The sequence below is a fragment of the Antechinus flavipes genome, chromosome 1, assembly GCF_016432865.1.
Source record: "Antechinus flavipes isolate AdamAnt ecotype Samford, QLD, Australia chromosome 1, AdamAnt_v2, whole genome shotgun sequence".
Classification (NCBI taxonomy): Eukaryota; Metazoa; Chordata; class Mammalia; order Dasyuromorphia; family Dasyuridae; genus Antechinus; species Antechinus flavipes.
The window spans coordinates 262,220,142-262,237,795 of NC_067398.1; the positions used below are offsets into that span (position 1 = coordinate 262,220,142).

The 17,654-nt window shown below is 34.1% G+C and overlaps 1 protein-coding gene across 4 annotated transcripts in view; it reads right to left on the reverse strand.

Annotated features, from left to right (window-relative positions):
- METTL9 (methyltransferase like 9) overlaps positions 1 to 17,654 on the reverse strand; it is a 63,021-nt gene that overhangs the window by 23,830 nt on the left and 21,537 nt on the right. For all 4 annotated transcript variants that reach the window (XM_052001026.1, XM_052001016.1, XM_052001042.1 and 1 more), the window contains 3 exons: positions 17,347 to 17,537; positions 10,241 to 10,450; positions 406 to 590 (listed from right to left, as the gene is read on the reverse strand). In XM_052001026.1, the coding sequence (XP_051856986.1) occupies positions 406 to 590; positions 10,241 to 10,450; positions 17,347 to 17,537 (586 nt within the window). The remainder of the gene's footprint in view (positions 1 to 405; positions 591 to 10,240; positions 10,451 to 17,346; positions 17,538 to 17,654) is intronic.

Consider the following 17,654-nt stretch of genomic DNA (forward strand, 5'->3'; position numbering starts at 1 on the left):
ACAATAAAACAATTATTTACCAAGTTTATGTTGGACAAAACTTTTACAATAACTCATGGGTCAATAAAAAATATTTTAAATCATTGATGACTCATCTCCCTCCCCTCTACAAAGGCAGGGAAAACAATGGGGAATATTAGCTATTCTAACAGACATTGTTGATAGTTAAAGCATTGTTAGCTGAGTAAGGCTGCTCAATCCTTCCTTTTTTTTTTTAACTTTTTGAAACTTCAAGGGATAACTTTTAGAGCAGGAGAGGGAGAAAGGACATACAAGGAAATCAAGGTAATATAAAAACAAAAATATCAATATAAGTAAAATAAATAACAAATAACTGGCCACTCAATAGTTACTGAAAGTAGAACATCCTAAGAATTCCCAGAACTTCAATCAGAACATGCTTACCATTTTCCACATACGGATGAAAAGGCAAAACCAATGCAAGGATGACCCTGCCTCTAGTTGGCTCCAGTACACTCCTAATATCTTTTAATAAAGTCAGTGGCTGATCACAACGATCAAGCAGATTCAAGCAGCTGATAACATCATACTGGAATCCTGTATTCTGCCATTCATTTATGCCAAGCACTCTAGGAAAAAAACCCAGAAATAATAAACTTATTAAATAAATATTTTAAAACACATAAAATCCCCTACTAATATAATCTTATTTTTGTCTTAAAACAAAACATACACATGAAATATTATGAAATAAAGTTAAATACATTTTCCAGTGTTTGACTATACATTTCTAACAACAAAATGGAATTTTTATAATCAGGATTTGTAGTTATATATCATTCAGGTTATTCCATAAAATTACTTAACTCTTGTTTCATTGTACTTATGACAATAGTATATGAGACACATCATGAGTAAAACAAGTAAGGAAAGACATATTAAAAAGCATTTGTAGTGATTAAGTCTTTCAAATATTAAACAGATACCAGATTTATTTCTACTAAGTATCTTTAACTACTGATATTTTGAGATATTATCAGGAAAGAAAAAAGAATGAAAAAAATTAAATCATTAATTTGCATCATGTTTTCCACTAGATTTTGAAAATTCATTTAAATAATTTTTAAAACACAAAATTTTAAAACACAGAAAAAATCGTTTAGAAGGAAACAAGACTGGAGTTATATAAAATCTGAAATTATTTTTTAAACTGAAGCTTTTACTTCACATCTATCAGATTGGCTGATATGACAAAAAAGGTAAATGTTGATGAGAATGTGGGGAAACTGGGACACTACTGCACTGTTAAAAAGAGTTGTGAACTAAACCAGCTGTTCTGGAAAAAAATTTGGAACTATGTCCAAAGAGCATCAAACTGTGTATATAATAATAATGTCTGTATCCCAAAGAGATCAGAAAAAGGAAAAGGACCTACATGTGCAAAATATTTGCAGCAGCCCCTTTCATGGGTAGCAAAATAATGCAAAGTGAGGGGATACCCATCTACTGAGGAATGTCATATGAAAATGTAATGGAACACTATTGTGCAAATAAGAAATGATAACAATCAAGTATCACAAAAACCTAGAAAGACTTGTATGAACTGATGTAAAATGAAATGAGCAGAACTAGGAAAACATCTATCAGCAACTCTATATGATGATCAACTATGAATAATTCAGCTTTTCTAAATAACACAATGAACCAAGACCAGTATGACCAGTATAATATAGAGCTCAGAAAGGAAAATGCTATCCAGATCCAGATAAAGAACTGATGGTCTGAATGAGGGTTGAGGCATATTTTTTTTCACTTTATTCATTTTCTGTGTTTTTCCCCCTTTTGATCTGTTTCTTCTTTCACAACTATGACTAATACAGAAATATATTTTACATGATAGCATATGTATAACCTTATCAAAATGCCTACTATCTTAGGAAAAGGGGAGGGAGGGAATAAAAGAGAAAAAACTGGAATTCAAAATCTTATAAAAATGAATATGAAAAATTGTTTTCACATGTAATTGAGAAAAAGTAAAACACTTTTTTAAAAGAATGAAACTTTATGAAACATTTTTTCCAATTTCACATGGAGCACTATTTTCCCATTCATTTTAGTATGGAGAAACATTCATGTTTTGCAAAGTTCACAGTAATAAAAAGGCAATTTTTCTTGATTAAAAAAATCATTTCTTTAGTCTTTCAAATATTTATTAAGTCATTTTCCTTCCTGGGTCTTAGTTTCCTCATCTGTAAAATTAGGGGATTAAACCTTTTAATTCTAACACTCCTTAATCCTACAAAGTAAAAAATCCGGTCTATAAGAACTATATTGACTATGTTGTGCTGGAATTACAGTTTCAAATTTGCTTGAAATAATGGTACCAACTAGGATTTAAGAATAATTTTGGCACAAATACACAAATGTTACATTTGTCATAACTGGATTATAAACAGATAGTACCTTAAAAAACAAAACTGGTTAAATGAAAAAAAAATCCACTAAAGAAAATAATTCCTTTAAAAATCAGAATTGAGTGAATAGAAGCTAATAACTTTATGAGAAATCAAGAAACAATAAAAAAACCCAAAAGAATGAAAAAACAGAAGACAATGTGAAATATTTCATTGGAAAAATAACTGACCTAGAAAATGGATCCAAGAGAAATAATTTTAAAATTGGACTAGCTGAAACCTATGATCAAAAAAATAATCTAGATACTACTTCACATCTCTCAGATCGGCAAATATGACAGGAAAAGATAATGATAAATGTTGGTAGGGATGTGGGAAAACTGGGACACTAAAACCTTGTTGTTGGAGTTCTGAACTGATCTAACCCTTCTGGAGAACAATTTGAAATTATTCCCAAAGAGCTACCAAACTATGCATATCCTTTGATCAACCAGGGTCTCTACTGAGCCTGTATCCCAAAGAGATCGTAAAAAAGGGAAAAGGACCCACATGCACAAAAATGCTTGTGGCAGCCTTTTGGTAGTGTCAAGAAACCGGAAACCAAGTAGATGTCCATCAGTTGGGGAATGGCTGAGTAAGTTATAGTATATGAATGTTATGGAATATTATTGTTCTGTAAGAAATGATGAGCAAACTAATTTCAGAAAAGCCTGGAGGGAATTACATGAACTGATGCTAAATGAAGTGAGCAGAACCAAGAGCATTGTATATAGCAACAACAAGATTACCTGATGGATGTGGCTCTTTTCAACAATGAAGTGATTTAAGGCAATTCCAATAGGCTTGTGATGGAAAGAGCCATCCACATCCATACAGAGAGAGAATTATGAAGACTGAATGTGGATAAAAAGCAAAATATTCTTGATGCAGTTTGAGTGGTCCCAATTCTAGAAGTTAGTGGTAGTAAGAGTTGTTAAGAATCCCCTTTAAATCATCCGCAGGTTTTAGGAATGAAAGAATTCACTCATTCCTGAATTATTAGTTGCAAAATGAAAGTTTATTGTTAGAAAGAAATCAGTTTACCAAGAGACTGACTTCTATAGTGGTAGATCTATTGGAAAATGGAGTTTTGTACTGAGAATGCTTTCTCAGTGGATAGAAGGTCCTGGCAGCTGAGTGAGCTACTTAGGTCTATCTGCAAAAGACCTTTGTCGAAGGAAGCTGTTATATTGGGTGTCTTAGTGGGGTCTGGGACAGCCCAAGCAAGTCAGACCCGATGGGGGACTGGGACAGCCCAGGTTCCCTGGGTTAGATTCTTATCAGCCCGGATCTCCTATTGCAATTAACAACACTTCAAAAGGGGTGCTTTTTGACCAGGATTTCTAATTGAATCAAAGGCCCTGGCATTCTGGAAAGATAACTTGTTTAGGAAAGATAACTTGTTTAGGAAGGATATGCCCAGGAAGAATCTGAAAAGGATCACAGATCAAAAGGAAATATAGTTTCTTAAAGAGACCACAACCTGCTTCATTTTCACTGTTGTTGTTGTTGTTGTTTGTTTTCTTGATTTTTTTTCCCCCTTTTAATCTGATTTTTCTCCTGCAGCATGACAAATGTGGAAAGACCCTAGATTATCATCTTTCATGTTCATTGTCAAGGAAAACTGTCCTGATATGTTAGAACCAAATGGTAATAGAGAAACTGAAAAAATCCACAAATCACCTCCTGAAAGAGATCCCAAAATGTAAATTCCCAAGGAATACTGTAGCCAAATTCCAGAACTCCCAGGTTAAGGAGAAAATACTGCAGACTACCAGAAAGAAACAATTCAAGTATAATGGAACCATAATCAGGATAAGATAAGATTAAGCAGCTTCTACTTTAAAGGACTGGAGAGGCTTAGAATATGAAATTCCTCAGGGTAAAGGAATTGGGATTACAACCAAGAATCATATACCCAGCAAAACTGAGTATAATCTTTCAGAGGGGAAATAGACATTAAATAAAGTAATAGATTTTTCAAACATCCATGATTAAAATATCAGATCAGAATAGAAAATCTGAAGAAAAGCCTAAAAAGGTAAATAGAAAAGGGAAACTGTAAGGAACTTAATAAGGTTCAACTCTTTAAATTCCCAGGAGGTGGAAGGAAGGAGGGGAATAAAATTCGGAACAAAATGTTTTGCAAGGGCATGTGTTTTGAAAAATAAAAAGCTATTATTACATTAAAAAAAAAAAGTTTACACTTCTAGATGGGAGCAGTTGGGAATATATATTGACAGAGAACACTGGTAGTATTAGTTGAATGTGAAGGGAAGCTATCTTAAAAAATAAAATTAAGGGTCAGCTAGGTGGCGCAGTTACCAGTCAGGAGGACCTGAGTTCAAATCTAGCCTCAGACACTTAATACTTCCTGGCTGTAATGACCCTGGGCAAGTCACTTAACCCCAATTGCCTCAGCAAAAATAAAATTAAGGGGTGAGAGAGGAAAGGTAAAGGTAAAATGAGGTAAACTATTATGCATAAAAGAGCAAGAAAAAGCTTTTACACTGGAAGGGAGAGAAGGATGTTAAGGGAAAGTGAATGAACTTTACTCTCATCAGAACTGGCTCAGAGAGAATAACATACAAACGACTGAAGATAGAAATCTATCTTACCCTAGAGGAAAGTAGGGAAGGGATGGGATGGAGGTGGGGAGTGGGTTTGATAGATGTGAAGGCAGATTGGGGGAGAGATAGTCAGAAGCAAAATATTTTTGGGAAAGAAAAGAGTAAAAAGAGAGAGAATAGAGTATGTGAAAGAAAAGAGAAAATAGAATAGAAGGGAGGGATACTTATAAGCAAGAGTTGTGGTGTTTTTCTTCTAATATAGTTCTCTCTGGGAGCAGGTTTCTCGGGGAGGTTTTCAGGAGGCAGCCTTAGTTTCAGTTCCAAGTAATAATCACCTCAAATACAGCCAGCTGATAAAATCCAAATGTTTATTTTCTTCTTCCTTGGGCCTGGGTAGCTTTCTTAGAGGCCTCAGCTTTTCTTGGTTCCGAGAGCTCTTGTTGCTAGTCTTTTGCCTCTAGCTCAACTCCAACTGGTGGCTTCTTCTGAACTGACACTCCTCCACTATGAATCTTTTCAACTGAACTCCCGACTGAGCCTCTGTCAGCTTCTTATATATGATCTCCCAAAGGCTGACTCCTCCTCTGAGAGAGTGGGATTATGGGATCTGAAAGTGGGATTATGGTTTTCTAACTTGTGAATCTCATACTGAATAATGACTTGTGAATCTCCCAAAAAGTGTGAACTCCATTGAGTACTTAAATACATTAGTGAGCTAGAGAATTTGCTAAGTACCATGCTAAATTAGGCAACTGACTTATCACTTTGTAAGGATTCTAACAAAGAGTAATTGTGGAAAAAAAAAAAAAAACAGAAGCAGGTTTGTCCAATAAAGACTTAATTTATTTCTCAAATATAAAAGAAAACTAAATCAAATTTATAAAAAATAAGAGCCATTTCCCAATTGACAAATGATAAAAGAGAAGTAATCATAGCTATCTATAGCCATATGAAAAAAAATGCTTTAACATATTACAGATCGAAGAAATGCAAATTTTAAGTCTGATCTGAAGTATTACTATTACATACCTATTAGATTGGTTAATAGAACAGAAAAGGAAAATGTTAGAGGAGATGTGGGAAAAATGAGACATTAATGTACTGTTAGTGGAATTGTGAACTTATTTATCCATCCTGTGAACAATCTGGAACTATGCCCAAAGGGCTCTAAAACCATTGAAAACCTTGATCTAGCAACAACATTAGTAAGTCTGTATCCCAAGAGACAAAAACAAACAAACAAAAACAAAAACAAAAAGGACCTATATATACAATGAATATTTATAGCAGTCCTTTTCTCATGGCAAAGAATTGGAAAGTGATGCCCATCATTTGGGGAACAGTTGAATGGGTTGTGTAAATGTTAATTGTGATGGAATACCATTTGTACTATAAGAAATGATAGCTGGATGCTCTCAGAAAACCGGAAAAGACTTCCATGAGCTGAAACAAAGGGAAATGTCCCGTGTACAAAGTAACAGCAGTACTATAAAATGATCAATTGTGAATAACATAACTATTCTCAGCAATACAATGATCCAAAACAACTCCAAAGGACTTAGATGAAAAATGCTAGCCATATCCAGGGAAAAAACTGTTGATATCTCAATGCAGATTGAAGCACACTTTTTAAAAAACTACTTTTTTCTCAAGGGTTTTTTATTTTTGGTCTATGTTTTTCTTTCACAAGATGACTATTATGGAAATGTTTTACATGACTACACATGTATAATCTATATTAAACTGCTTGTATTCTCAACGAAGGGTGGTAAGAAGGGAGGAAAAGAAAAAATCTGAAACTCAAAAGTTTAAAAAAAAATTAAAAATTGTTTTTACATGAAACTGGGGAAAAATAAAAAGCTAAATTTAAAATTGAAAAAAATTTTAAGATGCTAATCCCATATACTTATTATATTAAAATTATTTTAGTTGCTAATATGCATTAGAAAGGCTTCCCTATAGGGGGAAGAAATCACAGGTCTAAAATAACATCCCAACTCAACAATTCCCATATTTCTCTTATGTATACTGTCTGATGTTAAAAATTAAATACAGTTCTCAATTAGCTACATATGAACAATCTACTTTTCAGATTATCTTCAGGGAATATTAATTCCTATTTGGCAGTCACAACTCTTCAGACACAATACAGATTATTTGTCACCACTGTTCAGGGTAATAACATACTCAAAAAAATATAAATTAATTTTGTATTATTTGTATTTAAATAAAGCACAAGTAGGAGGATAAATATGCTACCGCAAGAAAACACACTATTTCTCAACTACAAAATGCTGAGTTTTAAAATTTTATTTTTCAAGTTTGTGATTATTAGTCATTCTACCCTCTTCACCTCCCCATCAACAATTAAGTTTACAATTCTACCACTCTTTAAAACAACAAATCTATTGGCTGTCTTGAAATTTCTTGAAAATCTCCTTTAAAGTTTGCAATGAGATGTGCAAATTTTAAATAAAATTATAATTAAGCCCACTTAAGTCTCCTTGATAATTTTTCTAGTCCAAACACACTATTCAAAATTTCCTAAAAACTTAATACAGAAAAACCAATAAGAAGAAATCAAATCTGTATGATCTCATTGATTTTTATGAGATATATTTTTTTAAAGATCCAAAGAGTTTGATCTCTATTTAAAGGTTTTGAGGTATAGCCTTATTTACCTAATCAATCTGTTTTACTCCCACCAAACTTCATCTTCCTTCAAATATCAGAAAAATTATTATTTCAGCCTTTTTGAAGAAGCTAATCTAGTTTCACTGCAAATCAAAATAATGATTTTGCTTACCTTCTAGTTGTTGTTTTATTTACGAAATATTAGCTAGAACTATTACTAGGAAAAGACCCCAAAAGTAATTTATTTGGGCCCCAGTTTTGAACATAAAATATTCTAACACTTTCAAAAAAAATGAAATATTTACACTGTAAACTGAAAATTCTAACAAGTGCCCCCTTTTTTTTTTGGAGTGGAGAAAAAATTAATAGTAGGGACTAAAAACAGAAATAAAGCTTTCTTTTTAAGAGCTGAAAAAGTTTTTCTATATAGCTTTTTATAGCTACAAAATTAATCTCAATTATGAAATATGGTTAAGTCAGAATGCTTGAACTTAATAGTTCTGAGATACAGTAGAGGTTAAACAGATAAGACTATTTTCACTAAGCATAGCACCAATACAGTGAATCCCTAAGCTGGAGATTGGGAGAAGCCCACAAGTCTATCTTGACAGGCAAATTGGCCTAGGTATGAAAGGAAGGAGGTCAAAGCTTCTACTGCTGACCCAGCAGTAGAATCAGGCCTGGAAGTAGCCACTGCACTTCCACAGTTTGAACAAGATAGAAAAGCTGAGTTTAAAAATTAAATAGCAATGAATGTTACATTTCTCAGGTTGGTCAAAAAATCTTATTATACATAAGAGTACAGGGATTTCTAATGGCAACTAGATGGTTTACTAAATAGAGAACTGAGCCTCAAGTTGGGATGACCTGAGGTCAAACTTAAGTCTGAAGATATTTATTCTAGCTGCATGACTATGGGCAAGTCACTTAACTTCTATTTGCCTAAGAGGCAGCTAGGTGGCACAGAGGATAGAATGCCAGGCCTGTAGTCAGGAAAAACTGAATTCAAATCTGTTCTCAAGTCACTTACTAACCATGCAACATTGGACAAGTTGCTTAGCTTCCTATTGCCTTAACTCATTGAGAAAGGAAATGGCAAGGCTTTATTATCTTTGTGATACTCCAGTATCTTTGTGAAGAAAAACCTATGCTCAGTATGCTCTACCAAGGACTGGACATGACTAAATGAATGAATAGCAGGATTTTCTCCAAATGTAGCTGGGATTTCCAAAATTTAAAAACAAACAAAACAATTTACAACACTCCAAAACTAAGATCATTTTATATTGTAGCTTAGAAAACATTGTAAGCTCTGGCTAAAACTGAATTATTAATTTAACTTTATTTTCCATCTGCCACTGAAATTTCTATTCAGGGATGAAGTCACACACAAAGCTTTAAAAATAAGGACGAAAAGGAGCTTCATCAATTAGGGAATGACTGAATAAATTGCAGGATATGATTGTAATGGAACACTATTGTGCTATAAATAATGATGAGTTAGACTCTTTCAGAAAATACTTGGCAAAACTTACATGAACTGATGCAAAGGAAAATGAACAGAACCAGATGAATATTGTGCATTATAATATTGTAATTATGATCAATTGTGAAGGACTTAGCTATTTTCATTAATACAGTGATCCAAGAAAATTCCAAAGGACTTATGATGAATAATGCTACCCCTTATCCAGTCAAAGGGGTGTGTGTGTGTGTGTGTGTGTGCGTGTGATGGAGTGTGAATGTGGAAAAATTTTGTCCTGCCTAAGAATCTGTTTTGCTTCCGACTACTGTTGCCTTTTTATTTTCCCTCTTCCCTTAACTTCTTTATCTTCTATCCTTTGTTAGGCAAAATTTATTTCTGTATTCACCTATGTATAAATGTATGCAGGAATATGTATATTCCTACCTGCAACCAATTCAGTAAGCTTAGAGAGTTTCAAGAGCTGAGACTAAGGGACTAGCACTCAATGACAAAATGAGTCTTATATGGCAGCTCTACTGCCCTGCCACTGGGTCATGGATTCAGGTCAGAGCAGAACTATGGTAAGTAAAGGCCCTATCTGTATATTGAACAAGGAAACAGTTCTAGAAGCCCCCTGAGTGTGAGCCCTTTTTCTGTCCCTGGGTTCTAAAATGCTCCTTGTAGCTGCCAACACTGCATTTGCTCCTGGCTAGTTACTGTCTCCAATGTCTTACAGACCTCTTTGTCTTGTCTTTATAAGCTGCCCTAGGTTGGAAACATTATTCATTGTGACTTTTTCTTAGCTTTACCAATCAAAATTCAGACAGGTACTGTGGAGAAGAAATAGTGACAAGCTAGATTTAATTCCTTCCTCTCACTCTGCCTCTCATGACTTACTTTTAGTTGAAACTTACAGGAAATCCTCATAGGTATCTCTTCATTAATCCTGTCTGTCAGACAACACTGTAGTAAAACTAAACTAGATTTTTGGAATAAGATTTTCTAAGACATGCTGTCAAGAACAGAAATTTCCCATCATCAGGATACACAGATAAAAAATAAAATATTTACACACACACATACCTCTTAGTTCTTATACTTAAAAAAACACATCTTTCAAGGAAAAATATTCACAATATCACTTCTTAAACATATACCTGTATTTCTTTTTCTGAAGCTGCCAGATCATAGTTTCAGACAACTCAGTGGCATAGATTTCTTCAAAATGAGGGCTCATAATTTTAGTGACTTCTCCATCTCCAGCACCTAAATCAAGGAGTCTGTGCGTTTTCCAGTCTGGATTTATTTTAAGTAGTCTCTGAAACTGATCTGGTGAAAACACAAACATTGAGCCTCTTCCTAGCAACCTGAAATACAAAGATAAAAATGGAATATTCTGTGAAAAAAAAATAATTAATATATTACCTACCGACCCCACCTGTGGAAGCCTTTTGGACTTATTTGTAATTTAGAAAATGTTAACAAAAAAGAATAAATTCTGAAGTGAATAAAAGAGAACACATGAAAGATTAAGATGGATGCAATAGAATTTCAAAGACAAAGAAGGAAAAGTAAAAAGAATAAGAAGAAATAAGTCTTAACTCTAAAAATTCAAATCAATCACAAAATGGATAGCATACATTTAAGAAAAAAAGCTAAACAGAATCAAAGGAAAAAACTTGATAAGATATTTATTGGGTATTGATTATATGAAAGACATTGTTCTAAGTTTTGGGTATATAAACACTAAAACTCAACAGTAGTCCTTGACCTCCAGGGAGTTAGTTCTACTGGGACCGGGCTGGGGGAGGGGTGATTAGGAGAGAGGGGAAGGGGAGAGAAATAGTATACACAAGTAAATATAAAATTTACATAAAGATATTTCCTTAGATCAAGTAAGAATCTTAACTAACAGAAATGGGAAAGATCTTTTGTAAAAAGTGACTCTAGAACTGAATCTTGAATAAAAAAGAGATTAGAAGATGGAAAGCATTCCTGTCATGGGACAGTCTGGACTGAGGCATAGAGATGAGAAATAAAACAAGTAGGCCAATCCTAGATGGAACATAAAAGTACATGAGAAAAAAATGTGAAATTAATATGGAAAGGTTGCACAGAGACAGATTATAAAAGGCCTCAAACACCAAAAGAAGATCACAGGATCATGCATTTTATGCTAGAAGGGGCATTAGCAGTCATCCTGTCTCATTTTGCGGATGAAAAAATGTGGGCCCAGAGAGGCATCCCCAAAGTCATACATGCAACAAATGATAGAAGTAGCATTTAAAACCGATACCTCCAATTCCAAATTAAGTGTTCCTCCTACTGTACTATACTGTATGTGATATTTTATCCTCACAGGAACAGTTATTGAAGCTTTCTGAGCACAGCAGTGACATGATCTGAATAGTATTTTAGAAACATCAATTTGGCAGTTGTATGAATACTGGCTTAGGAAAAGGAAGAGCATGGACTGGAACCAAGGAGACAGTGTGCAAGAAGAAAGGCTGACATATATGAGAGATGACACATAAGTACAACTGGCAAAACTGAGGGTAAAGGATGACTTCTTCGGCAGGAATGTGGACAACTAGAAAAAAATCTGATGACCTTGAGAATAGGGAAAAATCAAGAAGAAAGGTAAGCTGAGGGAGAAAGTTAATAAATTCTCTTTGGAAAATAGAATAACAGAGCTCTTAGAACATATGGGATATCAGATGCTATTCTACTTCATTTTATAAATGAGGAAATTGAGACCCAGAAAGGTTAAATGACTTTCTGAAGGTCAAATAAATGTTAAAGGAAGGATTTGAAACTAAATTTTCTGACTTCAGAGTCTGGGTCATTTCCACTATTCTACAATAATACAGTATTTCAACTGAGATGTCCGAAGAGACATCCAAGTGAAGTAGGAACTGTATGTAGCAGGTAATGTGGACTAAAGCTGGGTATACAGATGTGGGCATCACCCACACAGAAATGATAAGCAAATCCATGAGAGCAAATATAATCAACTAGAGAGAAAAGAAATTATATTCTGAAACAGAGTTCTAACCCATGCAAAAAAAATGGGACATGAATGATGATCCAGTAAAGAAGTGGCAAGAAGGTAGGGGGAGAACTAAGAAAAAAAATTTAAAACACAAAAATCTACAGAGGAAAGAATACTAAAGAGAAGGCACTAGTCTACAATGTCAAGGTCTAGAAAACAAAGCTAGAGAGAATAAGGAATGACGTAAAAAGATTTTATGCTATGGGTTAAGAAAGAAGGCAAAATCAACAAAGAGTCTCAATTTTCTTAATAAAAACAAGAATTCTATTCTGAGGAGGGGATGAGAAAGGTGGTGACCTGGAAGGCTTGAAGAAAAAAGAGAAATTTTGAAACTGTTTCTTCAGATATGATTATAAAGTCCATCTGATCAAAGAATTGTTGTGCAGCAGTGAGGATTCAGATGAAGTTAATAAATATACATATTTAGTAACACCTGCTAGCAAGATTGAATGACTTCTTCAAGCAATATTTAGCAGCAAATGAGTGGGATAACCCAGGATTTAGGACTTGAGAAGACAACAATAACAATGTCTAAAAAATGAAGGAATTCAGCATAAGGCTTTAAGGGAGAAAAGATGGAGTTGTTGTCCAACAATGTTCAAGATCATGAATGTTAGTTATTATGGGTTACAGTGAAAGCACCTTTTGGGTGGCCAAAGTGGAGGTTCAGGTCCCTTCTAGCTCTAAAGATAGAACATGGAAGTTGAGGCAGATGAAGAAAGTCAAAGTATTTGTAAGGACATCAACTTGTACAACAAAATCCCCAAATATGACAGGCAGGTCTCACATGGAAAGAAGATTTTAATCAAGTATTAAACTCTTTGAAAAAATGGAGTAACTTAGAGGCTTGTCTCAAAGATTGAGACAAGAAGTCCAAAAAGTTCATGTGGACAAATGGAGAAATTCTCAAAAAAGCAAAGACTGTTGAGTGACATGGAACAATGAGGTCAAAGCAGCAATGAGAAAAGCAGTGTTTCTCCTCTTCCTGGCCCAGATCATCAAGAGTATAAGTACTGGTCAGTACCATTAAGAACTGTAAGGTCTCACTCAGTACTGATGAAAAGGTCAGGGATCCAGTATCTTTCGGAAGAAACTGGGCATGAAACAAACACAATAAAAATAACTGATATTTTAAGCATGTACACAGATACATAGACACAAAAGCAAAATGCATAAAGGTCTAGTATGAAAAAAGGAGTGTGTTAAACATAGAGCATAATGGAAAAGAAAGCAAAAAAATAAATAAATAAAGTCAGGAAAAAACTTTATTTTAAAGACCAAAAAGTAGCAGCAAAGAGGTTCTCCCCTTAGCAAATGACAGCTAAATTACAAGAAGGAAAGACAAGAACTAGCTAGCACAGTATACAGGGAGTATTTATTGTTTCTGGTTTGCAGGGTGATGCCCTATGATGATAGAGACCAGATCACTTCAAATATTAGGAAACCTGAGGGGGTGGATGTAGGAAAGGAAATAAATTGTATTTCGGGCCAATCCTGTTCATCAGATCCCCATATTTGACTAGCCTCACAGATAGTACCAGGACCTTTGTCTTACCTTAAGATAATTGGGTTGATGTCCAACCAAAAGATATCACAGAAGTGAATCAAACTTTTTTTTTTTTTCAAATTCCACCACTAATTTGTTATACAACCCAAGAACAAGTTGCTATCTGCTTCCTTTCTTGAAATGTCCCCAACTGTTATTTGATGGATATGTGCTTGCATCAATGCAATCATAAACCTTTTCATCTTTTGCAATTTTTGCCTCAGTTTTTTCATAAATCTTTCATAATAAACCATCCTTTGGTTTTTTTTAAAATAATCCACAAATATCCAATGCATTATTTGAGCTGACAATTTATCCTAGAGCACAATTGCTATGGAACCAGCCTATCTTCTTTTGCAGAAATACATGTCCCTGATGATATGTTTTATGCCACTTATAACATATTATCATTGCTTTTATGCTACAAGTCTACTAAGATACACTATGCATCTTTCCAGTGTTCTTTGGGTCAGTTATGATTCTTCTGAGATCATATTGCATGATTCAAAGGTATATGTTATTTATGAGGAGAATAGTGATATTTTGATAAACTGTTGTGGCAACTATCAGATTGGAATCATTGAAAGCACCGAATAATTTCCAACAAATGATCCAGTCCTATTTCCTCCTCAATTCTAGGTCAAATTCGTTGTTTGTTTGCAGGATCCATCCATGATATACTTCCTGATGAATTAGCTGCATATTGCAATTTGGAAATACACTTCTGTTCATTCATTTTGTTTTTCCAGTGTAGATGACTGAGTCTGTCTCTTTCCAATGATTGTGATTCTCATTGAGGAGACCCTATAATATTCCAGGACTCCAATGCAACTAAACTATTGTTTTATTATAAAAGGAGCAAATGGAGAATCTCACTCTATCAAGAAAAAAAAAATCTTTCTATTATTAGGACTCTGTGCAGGACCTCTTCCAGGATAATAGGAAACACTTTAGATGAAGCTATTTGTTGTATGTCTCAATTTATATCGATAGTTATTCATCATCTAACAAATTTATCTCCATGGTTGCATTTGTCCTAGAGTCTCATATGATTTTAATATTTTTAAGAGTTGTCTTATTTAAGGAATACCTATACATCTTTAACCTTTTGAGGTAAATCTGTTAGCTTCTTCCATGAACTAAGTAATATTTTCCAACATAATCTTTGCCATTCTCTGCTGTGCCCACTTTCATAATGGAGTCCTCAAAAATCAAGATACATATGCTGATTTAGTTTGAAGGGTTTTACCAAGTTCTTTAAATATTATCTTTGTCTTCAAGTTTGGCAACAAGTGTTGGCACAAAAGTTATGATTATTTTCATGGTGAGTTGTTTACTAATGGCCATTATGAACACTGCATGACAACCAAGTGTCCCATGAAATTATATTTCTTGAACTTCAATGATGTAACCAGCTCTGGCTCCTTTATCCTCTTCTCCAACAAGAGCCCATGAATTGGCCTGATCCTCTGATTTCATTTATAAAGAAAATGTCAAGATGGATGTAGTTCAGTAGCTCTAGTAACTAAGTGGTTGTTGAACAAAGATCATATAATGAATACCCAAATAAAACCCTTTGAAAAAAATCTAAATTCTATTGAGATTCTTGGCACCCTTGGCCCTATATAGGAGGGCTACTCCACTACTTTAATTCTGAAGTAAAGGAGAAATTGTGCAAGACTGAGATTTGTATTTTATTTGCTTTCTCAATCATCATGACCAAAAAAACTCCCAAAACCCAAACACATCATCTAATAGCTGACATTCTGGTAATGAACTTCTTAGTAGTTAAAAAGGCTGGGTGAATGATGGTAATCTATTGCTGGGCCCACATTATCAAACATTCCTCGCTTGTTTGGGTCCTTGCCAGAGTTTGTACCTCACTGTCTGTACCAGTAAAGCACCTGGTCACTTCTTTCATTTTATAGAACTCAAGGTCACTGCCACAACTCAATGAGGCTGAATACAACTTAGACAGAGATTTTCTATGGAGGATTAATACCATGCTTAAACACACAAAAAAGATAGCATATAAATTAATTAGCAGAGTCAAAGCTAAAAAGGATCAAATTCTTCATGAATGGAGATTTTTAAAAATGTATTTTTCCTGATGTTTTTGTTTTTTGAGAACCAAATGCACTACCTGGCTAATCTATGGTTCACTCAGTCCCATATTCTCTTTCTGATGTGAAAACAATAAAGAACAAGATAGGTAGCAGAAGAGGATGGTTATCTTTTGACCTTAACTACAAAGATGCAACTTCTACTTCCAACTAGTTGATGACTCAATAATAAATAGTTGATTTTTATTCCAATAACTAAACACCCTTTAAAATGACAAATTTTCTTAATAAACTTTTGCCACAATTTAAGATTTTAAAAAACAACATAAATTGGTTTCCTGGTCTCTTTTACAGGAGAGTATTTTCTTCTTCCTTGTAATATCTTCTCACATATTTAAAGACTAAGTTATTATTTTTTTTAAAGTGTTCTTTTTTGCTGACATCATCAATGTCTGTACAGTACTTGCTGGACTTCTAGAAGGTGAAGTTAAATCTTTAGGGAAAGCAAATCCTAGAGGGAAATCTTAGTAGTATATAAGATCTTCTGAAATCGTCTGAATTATCTTTAACTGAGGGAACAGTAACTAAAGCAAGTAATTTTTATAAAAGGAGTATACCAAATATCTGAAGGATCAGGGAAACCTAAGGGATCTCTCGATACACTACACTTCCTCACTTTCTTAAAACTAAGAGGTTTTCCCTCCTGTGCCATAGAGGTTCTGATTAAACTGCCAGAACTGGCTTTCAAAAGAAAGAAAAATCAACATAGGACAGAAGTCTTATAGAGTACACACTAAGAAAAGGTTAATTTAAAAGAGAAACTTTTATGACCTAGTCACTACTGAGACTATATAAACCTCAGGCAATCCATTAGAAACAAAGAATAAAATCAAGTAAAGGAACCTGGGAAATGAGTTAGGGTATCTGGGGCCATGTTCAAGAATCAGATGATAAGCTGGCAAAATAAACGTGAACTATGACAGCTTGTACATAAGATTTTAGTAGCAAAGTACTTGGGAGCACCACCACAGGTAGTAACTCACACAGTACTTTTCAGCATTAAAAAAATCATTTTTCTTTCCTTGGCTTTCCAATTTTGAGGGCTATGACTACATGTGAAAACTGAGTCAAGAAAGGATAAGAAAAACACTACTGAGGTTTTTTCAAGATTAACAAAATTAAAAGGCTACAGAATAAGAATCTATAAAACTATGGCTGAACTTGGGCCAGAGTTTCAGAGAAAGAGAGAATCCGTCTCTTTAAATTGACTATCATTTTTTTAAAAAATGATCTTTAACTGATCATTTAGATTCCAGAATTATTCTTATCTCACTGAAATTTAAAAGTCAAGGTAAAAATGATCCTTTTTTCTATTCTACTTCAGCCTGTCATGGAAATGCCTGTACTGGAGCGACTATATAGGTTGGCGATTATTGCCACTAGAATAAATGATGATCAGGTAAAGATATCAATATAAATATAAAGAAGAATTGGGTATTTGTATCTACTTGCCAAAGCAAGAGCATAACCACTAGATTCTGACTAGTTAATAGAAACTAATTTTTTTCAACCTTAAGGAAAAAGTACCATCATTTCACTTACCCATTGATTGATGTTCTAGACATAAACAGGCTAAAAACAGATGACACAAAAGAGTGATACAGTTGAATAAACAGCCAGCCCGATTTCTCAATGCTGTTGTTTAAGAAGATCTGTGTTCCTTGATCTAGGTAACTCTGGACAAAGACAGGCTGAAGTGATTCACATAATTGCTCTCTGTTGCACACATACCACTAAAGAGAAAAGGGAAAGAAATAGACATCAGAGGTGTCATCTAAAAAGAATAACAATAAAAAAACAAAACCAGCAGAGGAATGAAAACTAGACTTAAACTTGAGATACTCTAAATA